This window comes from Triticum aestivum, chromosome 5B (genome assembly GCF_018294505.1).
Source record: "Triticum aestivum cultivar Chinese Spring chromosome 5B, IWGSC CS RefSeq v2.1, whole genome shotgun sequence".
NCBI lineage: Eukaryota > Viridiplantae > Streptophyta > Magnoliopsida > Poales > Poaceae > Triticum > Triticum aestivum.
In genome coordinates this window covers 424,723,696-424,736,998 of record NC_057807.1, presented here as the reverse complement: position 1 = coordinate 424,736,998, position 13,303 = coordinate 424,723,696, and the positions used below count along the sequence as shown (strand labels likewise).

Below are 13,303 nucleotides of genomic sequence, written 5' to 3'. Positions count from 1 at the left end.
ATGTCTACATAGTTCTCGAACCGGTAGGGTCCGCATGCTTAACGTTCGATGACGATTTGTATTATATGAGTTATGTGATTTGGTGACCTTATGTTGTTTGGAGTCCCGGATGAGATCACGGACATGATGAGGAGTCTTGAAATGGTCGAGAGGTAAAGATTGATATATTGGATGATAGTATTCGGACACCAGAAGTGTTCCGGAATGTATTGGGTACATATCGGAGTATCGGTGGGTTATCGGAACCCCCCCTGGGGAAGATATGGGCTATATGGGTCATAGGAGGGAGGCAAACCAGCCCACGAGGTGTGGCACGCCCCAATTGAAGGAGGCCGAATTGGATTAGGGGAGGGGGCGGCGCCCCCCTCTTTCCTTCTCCTCCTCTCTCTCTTCCCCTCTTTCCCCCTCCGGTAAAAGGAAAGGCAGGGCAAATCCGACCAGGAGCCCAAGTAGGATTCCTCCTAGTTGGGCGCGCCTAGGGATGGCTCCCTCCCCCTCCCTCCTTTATATAAGTGGGGAGGGGGCGCCTAGAACACACATCAATTGTTCCAAGCCGTGTGCGGCACTCCCCTCCACAGTTTACGTCTCCGGTCATATTCTCCCGATGCTTAGGTGAAGCCCTGCGTGGATCACTTCATCATCACCGTCACCATGCCATCGTGCTGACGTAACTCATCTACTTCCTCGACACTCTGCTGGATCAAGAGCTCGAGGGACGTCATCACGCTGAACGTGTGCAGAACTTGAAGGTGTCGTACATTCGGTACTTGATCGGTCGGAACGAGAAGAAGTTCGACTACATCAACTATGTTAAGCAAACACTTCCCCTTTTAGTCTACGAGGGTACGTGGACACACTCTCCCCCTCTCGTTGCTATGCATCTCCTAGATAGATCTTGCGTGGGCGTAGGAATTTTTTTGAAATTGCATGCTACTTTTCCCAACAGAGGAGCGGTTGGTGTTGTTCTCCTCTATGATAGCCCGCGCCTCCGCGGCGACCGGTTCCTGGCGAGTTGCGGCTTGAGCTTGGACAGTATAGTAGATCGCAAGCTGCTCCACCATGAAGTTGGGGTTCACCGTGGCCAGGCCGCCACGCCCTCCTCACTCTCGTGCTCGCCATCGATCTCTGGCCCTCCGCCAGCCGGTGCTACTGTAGGAGACACAGGTTGTTCCGCTGTTCCTCCTATGCCTGCTGGAACACCGACATAGGCGCCATGGCGGCGTTGTAGTGCACCTGCGTCTGCGCCTACTCCATGATGAAGCCGACGTGCACAGGCGCGGGTTCCGGTGCGGTGTCGTCGGAGACCTCGGGCGAGCTGGTAGGCAAGTCAGCCTCGATCCGCCTAGCACGCCGGCTCTGCCAAGCGGCCGCAAGAGCGGCTACCTCGTGCTTCATCTCCGTGGAGAGGGTCTCCCACAGAGCTTCGCTTCCTGCAGTCATGGCGGATGCGTACAATGGATAAGGATGTGGAGAGGCTTGTGTTGTGACGTGGAGTTAGCCGGGTGTGGCTGCCATTAAGTACCGGATTCCGGGGAGGCCATGCGTCCGGGTGTGTCAATGTGCGGCGTCAGAGTTGGTTTCTCGGCCGACGAGCCTGCTTAACGGCGGCAAACGGACGGACGGGGCATTGAACGGGCGTGGTAGATATCCATCATGTCCAGTAACACGTCATCAGCATTGAATAGGCACGGACACCGGAGACGTGTCGCGGGCGATGCCCTCAACCGGCGCACCACTTCAATGACGGAGGCAGTGAGAGGTCGCGTCTGCCCTGAGCCGTCTTCAATGTGCAGCGTCGCGCTGTACAACGGCATGAATGCGGGCAGCTGGCGCCGGGCGAGAATGCGCGCGGGCGAGGGACGAGGGGTCAGGATGGTCAAAAGCGGGAGTGGTTATTGTCCGGACGCCCGCAAAACTCCCCACGTTTGTCTCCAATTTACGGGAGAAAGTGCGTTCAGACCGTCCTGCGGATCAACACAAGCCCGCGTTGGATGACTTTCACGGTCCAGACAGCGTGATCCAGGCGTATGCAGGCGGTTTGAGAGTCGACGTGAAAGATGCCCCAAACATTTGAGAGTTCAGCTAGGTGTGGTGAACTCCTCATTTTGCTCTTCCAAAAAAATTTAGGGGATCGATTAAAAATGCTCTACATACTCTTCGCAGTTTGGCTATGGTATGCGTCCAAAGGAATGTGATGACGTAATCAAGTGCGTTTACATCAGGATGCCTGGAATATAAAACATCTTTTTTCTAAGCGAACATTTACCATTTCCATCTTGGTCCTAATCGAAGTAAAATGGCAGTAAGCCCATTATGTTAAAATCTGCTTCCGCCGGCATTCTTAACCCACGGCTAGAGTTGGGTCCTTCCGCCCGATGTACTATACGGTTAGCTATCATCGTCTGATCTGACCGTTCGCGCCATGTAAACTCAAAAATTATCATCGGGGAATCCAAACCCGGCAAGTATAGGCAACAACCTTGGAGAATCCGAGCTGCATGCTTCTATTCAGACAGACTGACTGATTACACCATATATACACCTCAACAGACAGACTGATCTTTCACACGATCACAAAATCACAAGCGAAATGGCTGGGCACACCACTACCTTCTTCCTGCTGCTCGTTCTGCTGGGCGCATCACTCGCGGATGCCTCCCAGGAGGATCAGCTCAGGAAGTTCATCTTGTCCAAGTCCGAGAAGAGGCTAGCTTCACGGGCCCGTAATGCAAACACACCTGAGGGACCTGACTCATGGGCCGACGCCAGCAGCTTCAGCCACCTGCCCACGCGATGCCCGAGCCCACCGGTGGGCGCCAAGGCGGCCGACAAGATCACCGCGCTGCCCGGCCAGCCCCCGCGGGTCAACTTCGACCAGTACTCCGGCTACGTCACCGTGAGCGAGAAGTACGGCCGGGAGCTCTTTTACTACTTCGTCGAGGCCCCCTACGAGGCGGCCTCCAAGCCGCTCCTCCTCTGGCTCAACGGTGGGCCCGGGTGCTCGTCGCTGGGGTACGGCGCCATGACGGAGCTCGGCCCGTTCCGAGTGAACCCCGACGGCAAGACCCTGAGCGGGAACAAGCATGCCTGGAACAACCGTAAGTGTCTTAGCAGAGTAGCTACACTGATCGCTGATGCTTAATGAACTGACAAGATTACACGATGTGCAGTGGCCAACGTGATCTTCTTGGAGTCGCCGGCCGGCGTGGGGTTCTCCCACGCGAGCAACAACCCGAACAATAACAACAACGTTGGCGACCCGAGGACCGCCGAGGACGCGTTCCTCTTCCTGCTCCACTGGCTGGAGCGGTTCCCCGAGTACAAGGGCCGCGACTTCTACATCGCCGGAGAGAGCTACGGGGGCCACTACGTGCCGCAGCTAGCCACCGTGATCGAATACATGAACGAGCTCTACGGCGGCACTCTCATAAACCTCCGCGGCATCTTGGTAGGTACAAGTACCTAGTTTGATCGCATGTGTCACCTCTTTTTGTCCCGCAAAGTACCCACCCATATCCATTTCTCGTGGCGTTATATGTATGTAGGTCGGCAATCCATACCTCGACAATTACAAGAACGACGAGGGGAGCCTCGAGTTCTTATGGAACCACGGGGTGATCTCCGACGAGGGGTGGGCCAATATCCGTGAAAACTGCACCTTCACCCCGAAAGACGACTGGCAGTGCTTCGTGGCGTCGCGCAAGCCCCGGACAGGCAACATCGATCTCCACAACATATACGCCCCGATCTGCCTTAAGTCTAAACGCGACGGCACGTACCACTCGTCCGGCTACGTAAGATCACACCGTCGATCGGCTAGTCTCGATCATTTTTTCCCAATAAAAATAAAACATTTCTATGGGCAGCAATGCAAACATTTCTACTACTCGAACAGCTACATAAGATGTACTCAAAAAAAAAACAGCTACATAAGATAGCTATAAGAACAAAAAAATAAAAATCTTTGGCCATTCACAGTACGTGTTTGCAAATTATGATTTCTCAGCTGGCTGGCTACGATCCGTGCATCGACCACTACGTCCTTGCTTACCTCAACAATGGCGAGGTGCAACAAGCTCTGCACGCCCGGGCCAACACAAGTTGGACAGCTTGCAGGTAAGTACTGTATATTACTTACCGCAAAAAAAATTACAGTATATTACACACGATACCTGCTACAGAGCACGTCTTCCCAATCTTTTTTTTTTCTTTTCCTTTGAGCGCAACACCCGGATCTAGCTAATTTGCACTACGCGACTTCATTTCTTTCAGCTTGGACTTGGACTATAACGACGGCCCAGTTTCCATGGTGCTAACCATCAGAAAGCTAGTCAAGCGTGGGTTAAGTGTATGGCTCTACAGGTACTATATATGCATGCACACAATGAACATTGAGCAGAATAAAGTAGCTGCGCTTCAGGTTTCTAACTAGAACGACCACGATTTCTTCAGTGGGGATATGGATGATGTGTGCCCCATTACCGCGACGAGGTACTCCGTCAAGGATCTCAACCTACCCATCACGAAGCCATGGCGCCCTTGGTACACCCCGGACAGCGAGGTAATTGACGGGTGTTCAGAAATGGACATCAGAAAGAGACAAGTAAAATTCAGATATGATGTGTGCTTGATCCTGTGATGAAATTGATGGGTTTGTGGTAGTTTACAGGTCGGAGGCTATGTTCAGCAGTACAAGGGAGGCTTCACGTTTGCATCGGTCAGGGGTGCTGGCCATCTGGTTCCTAGTTACCAGCCAAAGAGAGCGCTTGTTCTTCTCTACTCTTTCCTCAAGGGCGTGCTCCCACCAGCTGACATCCCAAACTAAGTTGTGTTATTTGGACGCTCACTTGTTTATTGTGTGTTCTGATTAATGTTGTATTGACTCCCTCTCCATCCACAGAATAATCATCGGTTACACACAAACTTCGATGTATGGATAGGCCATTTGTCATGTGGTTTTAACCCTTGTGTGCTTATGAAAAAAGTTGTAATGTTGTTCACATTGAAAAGCGTAAATGCTTCTGCCGGATAAGCATGTTCGAATTTTAATCTCGGCGTATTTCCACTTGTTAAGCATATGCTACGTTATACAATAGGATATTCATGATCATTGTCGCATAGATAGATGTCGTTGTAGAATACCAATCGGCTTCCCCTTACCACATTTTCATTTTTAGAAAAAAGGTATACGCCCGACTTTATAAATAAAGCCATCAGGCAGAGTAGCACAACCAACATCCAAGCAAACACAGTAACAGGACAGACAAAGAAAAAGAGTTCAGGTACATGGTTATCCAGCCAGATATGGCACGCAGGCCAGAAATAAGACGATTAAAGGAGACACCATGGTTTAAGAATCTTCGCGTTGTCTGCGCGCCAAGGACGAAGCCGTAGCCCGAATCTTGGACGCCATAGCATCAAAGGCCTCGAAATTAGCATCCCTAGTCAATGATCTCCACTGCTGCAAGAATATTCCAGTTTTAAATAAGCAATCAGCAGGATTAGCTGGGAAGATATGCTCGATGGTAAACTTATTTCTAGTGATCCACAACGACCAACAGATCGCTGCAAACCCAACCCAGAAGACCCTTTTTTTTTAATTCCCAAATAAACCATTGACCAATCCCCTAAGATCCTCGAAAGAAGAGGGGTCCCACGACACCTGGAGCCAGGAGCGGATGCAGCACCAAACAAATTTAGCCAAGGAGCACCGGAAGAAAATGTGCTCCGTGTTTCCAAGTTCCCCACACAAGGTGCATCTATTCGAACAGGGGATGTTCCTTTTCCGGATTTGGTCCGCTGCGGGAAGCTTCCCACAAAAAGCTTGCCACAGGAAATTTTTGATCTTAGGTGGGACGCGGGCACTCCATATGCACTTGAACTTGGAAGTAGGAGTGCCCAAAATCAGTTTAGCGTACAAGGATTTGACCGAAAAGCGACCAGAGGCAGAGTGGGGCCAGACCACCGAGTCCTCTTCCTCCGAGAGCAGAGGGAAGCAAGCAATAAGACAATGCCAATCTTCCAACTCTTCAGGAGAGAGCGTCCTACGAAGGTCCAAGTCCCAATTATTCACCGAGAGCTCGGAGATTGAGATCTCCGGGTCAGGACAGTAAAAAAACAAAACCGGAAATGTCACCGCCAGGGTGGCCTCCCCACACCACCAATCTAACCAAAAGCGAGTAGATTTGCCATTCCTGACAACGAATTGACCAGAGACTAGAAAAACAGACAAACTTTGACGAGGTCTTGCCAGAATTGGGAGCCGCCAGAAGCCGGCGCGAACATGGGGCTAGACTCAGGAAAGTATTTAGCTTTGAGAATGCTAAGCCACAGCAGGGCCTCCGTAGGGGACATGATTTTCCACCACCACTTAATGATGAGGCATTTTTTCATGACAACAGTGTTAATAATGCCCAACCCCCCAAGGTTTTCGGGTCTGCAAATAAGCTTCCATTTCACCATCCTATATTTACGCTTGTTGTCCGCCGAATTCCAGTAGAAGGCACCCCTGTGTTTGTCAAACCCAGTGTGGGTCGCTCCCTAAAGGAGGTAGAAGCCCATCAAAAACATGGGGAGAAAGGAGAGGCAGACATTTATTAAGGCAACCTTGCCAGCTTGGATGTTGTAGCGGCCTCTCCATGGCAACACCCGGTTGCCCACCTTCGAGACGACCGGGGCGAAATCTTTAGCCAACAGCTTTTGGGGGGAGATCGGGAGGCCAAGGTATTTGAAAGGGAAAGAGCCCAGGGAACAGTTTAGTAAATGAGCAACTCTAAGAGCCTCGGCGTCCGACACCCCAGTAATGATAACTTCACTCTTGGCAAAATTTTAATTTGAGACCAGAAAGTGCTTCGAAGCAAAAGAGAAGGAACTTCAAGTGAGCCACACTTTCATTGTTAAGTTCCACCATAATTGTCGGGGATATACCCCGCGGTGTAACCCGGCCGAAAGTATAACCCGGCCGGACTTGGCGACTCACTAATGACCCGCCCTGACTGGACGACACACTAAGTGACCCGCCCGATCCTGGCGACTTATGGGTGACCTGGCAAGCGGATCAGAGGAGCGACAAGACCCGGGGGCCAGGAGGCTCAAGGCCCAGAAGGCCGTCTTACGATTATGATAGGCCGGCTTAAGAGGAAAGGCGTGAGGAATATCTCCCTTACAAGGAATCAAGACCCGGACTTGTATCCGGCTTGTAGTACAAGATAGGCTAGTCCTAATCCTATTTGGACTCCACATGTAACCCGCCCCTCTAACTTATATAAGGAGGGGCAGGGCTCCCCAAAGAGGGACAAGGAACAAGAAACAATATCTAGGGCTAGACACAAAGGGGGAGCCGGCTTATGCGGCGACTCTCGATGAGCATAATGAGACCTAGCCTCAAACAGCATGTAGGGCTATTCCGGATGATGTTTCCCGGGGCCCGAAGCTGTCTAAATCCTCGTCTTCTGTGATGATCCGCCTAGCGTCTCTCGATTTCGCCCAACCCCTCTCAAGCTACCACATAGATGCGTTGGCCTCGCGACTAAGTCCTTGCAAGAGGACATCTGCCGTGACAATTCCACGACAGTTGGCGCCCACCGTGGGGCCTGCGCACAGTGGTGTTGAGTTTTTGGAGGGATCTCTTTCAAGGATCGAGAAGTTCGCAATTTTTTGGATAAAGGAGAGTCATTGCGAAAGGATTCGCACTATCTCAAAGGCGTGCGGTCGTCGACGTAAGTCGCCGAGATTGGCAGGAGTGATTCCGCCGCACACAAAGTATACAGCAGGAATCCATTGAAGTCGTTGATGATTTTGCTACGGATTCGATGGCCGGATCCGATCGCTGTTAGGTGGTCTCTACAAAAATCAGTCCGCGCAGTGGTCGTCAGATCGATTCCGTATAGCTATTGGATGGGCCCATGCACCACCGATATTTTCTACCAAGTCTACGCAGCAAACGGATCAGCATCGAGTCATCGCGGATACACCGAAACCGACGCGAAGCAGCCCTACACCGTGGTTAAGTCGCGGCCGAATTTCGTGTTTTGACCCTTTTTAGAAAGTATTTCAGGATCTGGTCCCGGTTTGAATTTTTTTCGAGATTTGACCCTTTTGCCTACCGCCAGGGCATCTGGCGGTAGGGTTAGATAGCCTACCGCTAGGTCCCATGGCGGTAGGAAACTTATCCACGTCAGCACGCGGAGACGGCGCCGTCCCCCTCCGTCGCACCCTACCATCATGGGCCCTGGCGGTAGGCTGTCTAACCTTACCGCCAGGGGCCCTGGCGGTAGGGTGCGGGGCAGTTATTTCGCCCGAGACCGCGCCCTTCCCTTCTCCTCACCCCTCCCCTCCCCCAAGTCGGCAGTTTATCCTTTCTTTCTCCCCCAAGTCGCCCCTCTCTCCCTCTCTCATCTCCTCCACTCCCCCTCTTGGATCTTCACCGATTCTTCACCGTTTTGGCGGATCGAGATGGCCCCGAGGAGAGATCCGTAAGCTCCTCCGATCTCTCCAATTAGTTTTTGCAAACTTGCTACCGATTCGACGCATTATTTGCTTGAAATCCCTCATGGTTTTGAACTTAGATTGATTTTTTTCACCTAAGATTGATTGTAGTTGTAGTTCTTAGTTCTTTAGTAAGTAGTGGTATTGGATATGTACTCTAATCAATAGTTCATATGTTAGTGTGAAGATGAACCCTAGTTCATAATTTTTTTTGTTAAAAAATTATGATGTATTGTTGATAAAGGGATGAACCCTAGTTTGATGATGCATGTTGATATGATGATATGAAGATATTGTTTGGAAAATTTTGTTTAAAAATATGAAGCTATAATGTATGTTGGAGGTTTTTTTTATATGATGCATGTTGATATGATTTGATCCATCATGTGTAGTAGATGTTGTTGGAGGAATATGCTTAAAATTTGATCTTGATATGATTTGAGTTCATTGTTTGTTTATGTATGCTTATGCTTATGGTGCTTTTGTTTATGAAACTCTATTAAGGCAGCCACCTCTTGCGGACAACATCGGCCCACGGTACTGCATGCTGGACTGGGCATTCGACAAGGGTCATCGTGCCCGTTTCATAGAGAATGGAGAGGTAAGTGATATGAAAAAAAATTGATCAAAGTTCTCGGATTGATGAAAATGATTTCCTAACTTTTTGGCGTTCACTTTTTAACAGACGCTCCAGCCACTGCGCATGAGGGGTCACGGGGTTCATGGGCATATGGACTACGACGAGCGCTACGCGCCGTTCTTCAAGAGAGCCCGTCTGTTGGGTTTCGTGCTGCAGTTCAAGCGTCAGCCGCCGACGCTTGTCCACGCGGCTCTCACAGCTCTGATTGACCGTTGGAGACCGGAGACCCATTCTTTCCATCTGCCATGCGGGGAGATGACGGTGACCCTAGAGGACTGGGGGATGATTACTGCAATGCTGATCGAGGGTCATGCAGTCACCGGTCGAGTGGAGAGGGCCAACTGGCAGGAGAGGGTCACCACCCTCATCGGCGATTGCCCCGGTGCGAAGAGTAACCGTACATCCAGTGTGCCGTTGCCCTGGCACTCGGAGCACCGGAGGACATGCCCCCAAGGCGCAGATGAGGCGACTGTGGAGTTGTACGCGAGGGCCTATCTATGGTATATTCTCTCGGAGGTCGTGTTTCCAGACAGCTCCGGGAACTCTGCCAACTGGGCGTATATGTTCTTCCTAGCGGACTGGGATGCATGGTACAGTTGGGGGACGGCATCTCTCGCCTACCTATACCGTTCGGTAAGAGAGTGTCTAATTGCGTACCTACCTACGAAAGTGTGTCCATGACATTTTCTTACATCTGATCCTCATTTGATGTTTTGCAGCTTGACGACGCAACGCAGAGGACGGGAGACAAGTCCAATATGGGTGGCTTTGTCTGGGCCTTCTCCATTTGGATGTGGGAGCGGCTGCCGGTGGGGCGTCCGGAGAAGTTGCCAAGACGCCCATGGGAAGACTATGGCGAAGAAGGCGACGAGACTCGAAACCCCACCGTATCTTACGAGTGGGACGTTGTCAAACTCTACACGGGCCTAAACAAGACTTCGTACAAGACCTACACCAACGAGTTGGACGCTTTGACGCATACGCAGGTATATGAACTCGCACAACACCTTTCTCTTTGATTCCGCTATTGACCGAGAGTGCGAACTTACCAAGGTATATGTAATAGGTAATCTGGTGCCCGTATCGACAAGAACGAGAGTGGGCCTTTGATCTGAACGTGATGTGCGATGCGGACCGTGGTATCTGGCGGTGCATCGTGCCCATGATCTGTGTGTACGCCGTCGAGTGGCATTTGCCACAACGCGTGGCCACGCAGTTTGGGATTTATCAGCATACCCCACCGGGCCAGCCCACCGATACCGGCGGCCACGCGCTACACCTGTGAGCTCTTTGTTCTCCGTGAGATTATCATGTTTCTTGTTGCTTATGATGATCTCATTGCGCTTATGATGATTCTTGTTGCTTATGCCTTGCAGGATGAGCCGGCAGAAGAATCAGTCGATCACAAACTGGGGAGAGGAGCATAAGACTCATGTGACGGAGTGGGACCGATGGAGGTGGCGTAAAGACGTGGAGAGGAGAGTGGCTAACTGGGATGATTACCTGGGCCGACACATGAGGTGGTACGATGATGGCCAGAAGCACCGTCTTCGTCTCAGGCCTCGATGGACGGCGGAAGACATCGCAGAGCTGGAGTGGGCTGACCCCGATGAACAGGCATACCAGACCGGCATCAGAGACATGCACAGTGGATTTAGGGAGTTTGCACCCCTCATCAACAGAGTGGTACGTTTGAACCGACGGTCGTATTTAAAATATTTTATTCGTCAACGTGACTGACTTATGCCGTTGCAGTCCGGTGAGCTGAACAGATGCATCTTTGAAGCCTCAGATGCACTAGGTCATCTTCCCGGGAGCGTACAATCTGAGACCAGAGTCAGGGGGATGATGAAGGTACAATTTCAGTCTCCTCGGAACAGATGCATCTTGTTCACTTGCAGTCAATCGATCTGAACTTATTATGACCTTGCTTCATTGTGAGTGCAGAAGTTCGTGCAGCGTTGTCGCAAGCTGTAGGGCTGCTTGGGTGTGCTGGAGCTGGGTCAGTTGAAGCTCATCAGCCTGTAGCCACACAGGGTATCATCGGCTCATCGAGCCATGCTCCCTCGTCGTCTAGGTTGGTTGGAGAGGAGGAGGAGGAGGAGGAGGAGGAGGAGGAGGCCATATATGAAGAAGGGGAGGAGGAGGATGAGAGCAACGGGGAGGAGGAGTACGATGAAGATTATGGACCTCCAGCAACTCAAACGTCTCAAGCATTTCAGCCGCCGAAGAAAAGGAATCCGAAGAAGAAGGATTTGCTGAGTTCGGACCCTTTCCAGAGACCGGTTCCTCGACGGCCCAAGAAGAACACCGAAGAGCATCGTTCAAAGAGTAACGAGGACCGTACCTCCAAGAGGGGAAGGAGCAACTGATTATGCTCTTCGATAGTTGGCTCTTTTAGTTTCGTTGAACTTCATTTGATTGAACTATTCGGGTGGTTATGAAGCTACGTGGAACTATGTGTTTGCTATTTGTGGATCTATGTGTTTGCTATTTGTGAAACTATGTGGAACTCCGTTTACTAATTAGTTGAAGTTCGTTTGAAATGTTCTATGCACTTCAAATTTGTTAATGTGTATGTGATGCCCAAGTTTAATTGTTTGAGATCTGTGATATTGTTGTCATATTTGTGAAAATTGCTATAATATTATTGTCATATTGAATTTGAAAAGAAGCAAGCAAATGAACTTAAATTCATAACACAGGACCCTACCGCCAAGGCCCCTGGCGGTAGGGTCAGACAGCCTACCGCCAGGGCAACTCAATTCTTCGTTACAGAATCGTTACACTGAAAAAACAAGACCCTACCGCCAAGGCCCCTGGCGGTAGGGTCAGACAGTCTACCGCCAGGGCAACTCAATTCTTCGTTACAGAATCGTTACACTGAGACAGGACCCTACCACCAGGTGCTCTGGCGGTAGGTTTGGACAGCCTACCGCCAGGCCTCCTGGCGGTAGGTACTTATCCACGTCAGCACAATCAAACGGCCGCCGTCCCCCTCCGTCGCACCCCTACCGCCATGGGCCGTGGCGGTAGGCTATCTAACCCTACCGCCGTAGACCCTGGCGGTAGCAAAAGGGTCAAATCACGAAAAAAATTCAAACAGGGGTCAGATCCTGAAATCCTTTCTAAAAAGGATAAAAACACGAAATTCGGCCTTAAGTCGCCGTAGCTCCTTGTTTTCCTCCAATGGATCAAGCTAGATACACAGCACATGCAAGGGGGATCGGTCCCGCGGTGTTCTCACGGGAAGCTTGCACAACAACGGAAAGACACCTCTGTTTTTACGAGACAACAGTAGCGATTGTACTACTTCAATTAGTACGCTGCCACGTGATGGTCAGGTTGATCTGCAGCTCTAAATTTTTTATTGGTTAAAACTGCTACATGAGGGAGCGGCCAGATTGAAGCGGCCTTTGCAAAATTCATACACAGCGTATATACTACCAAGAGGATTGAAAGCTACCACGTGGTCAAAAGGTCTGTCTTGGTACTAGATGTGATGGCTAGTACGCAAGTGGTCAAAAGAAAAAGAAAAGAGACAGGGATTAGCAAAGACAGACGATGGAATCTAGCGCGTGGACATCAAATCATGCGAGTCAGAAATTATCAAATGCACCGCTTCGGCCCTGCTGAGTCGTCTACTTGCTGTGTTGAGCTGGTTTCGTCACGTGGCGGTTGCCCTGCCGGGTCTCGCTGCCACGGGCCCCCTTAGCTGTCGCACGCTGAGTCGCCGGACGCCGCCGACCGCCTCTGCTCCGGGTCGCTGAATGCCCCGAGCGGCCTCAACTCAGCCGCCGCTGTGGTTCATTGACCCGCGCTTGCCGTGAGCCGTCACCTCCGCCTTGGGGTACCTGCTTGGTGGGAGGACAGGCGGATTAACCCTGCGCTGTTAAAAAGAACAGAAGTTATCTACGGACATTGCGTACGGATCATCTGTCGTACCAATGCACCAGGTGATATCCTTTCAATTCGTTTTTTATTAGTGCTTGTTAAATTTTTTGTGAAGCAACAACTCTGCCATACAGTGTTGTCATCTGCAGGACAAGGTTATTTATTACAAAGCTGGTGTTATACCACGGGGGTGCAGCACGTGTTAGCAACTTTTTGCACTGGCGTTCGTCTGTGCCTTGCTACTCGAAGGACATGTGTATGAGCCGCTGCCCTCGTGGTCCG

The 13,303-nt window shown here is 50.9% G+C and overlaps 1 protein-coding gene across 1 annotated transcript; it reads left to right on the top strand.

Moving 5' to 3' along the window:
* The first annotated feature begins 2,590 nt into the window (after positions 1 to 2,590).
* Positions 2,591 to 4,825, top strand: LOC123116298 (serine carboxypeptidase 1-like). Its single transcript, XM_044537276.1, has 6 exons — positions 2,591 to 3,098; positions 3,171 to 3,448; positions 3,546 to 3,794; positions 4,007 to 4,116; positions 4,453 to 4,561; positions 4,670 to 4,825. Exons 1-6 carry the CDS (start codon positions 2,591 to 2,593, stop codon positions 4,823 to 4,825), a joined length of 1,410 nt encoding a protein of 469 aa, XP_044393211.1.
* Positions 4,826 to 13,303: the final 8,478 nt, after the last annotated feature.

Bases quoted from the DNA above. Each gene is read 5' to 3' on its own strand.
- LOC123116298 (XM_044537276.1), top strand. From the start codon at position 2,591: ATGGCTGGGCACACCACTACCTTCTTCCTGCTGCTCGTTCTGCTGGGC. The intron at 3,795-4,006 runs GTAAGATCACAC...ATGATTTCTCAG, and splicing joins CGTACCACTCGTCCGGCTAC to CTGGCTGGCTACGATCCGTG. The intron at 4,117-4,452 runs GTAAGTACTGTA...CGATTTCTTCAG, and splicing joins ACAAGTTGGACAGCTTGCAG to TGGGGATATGGATGATGTGT.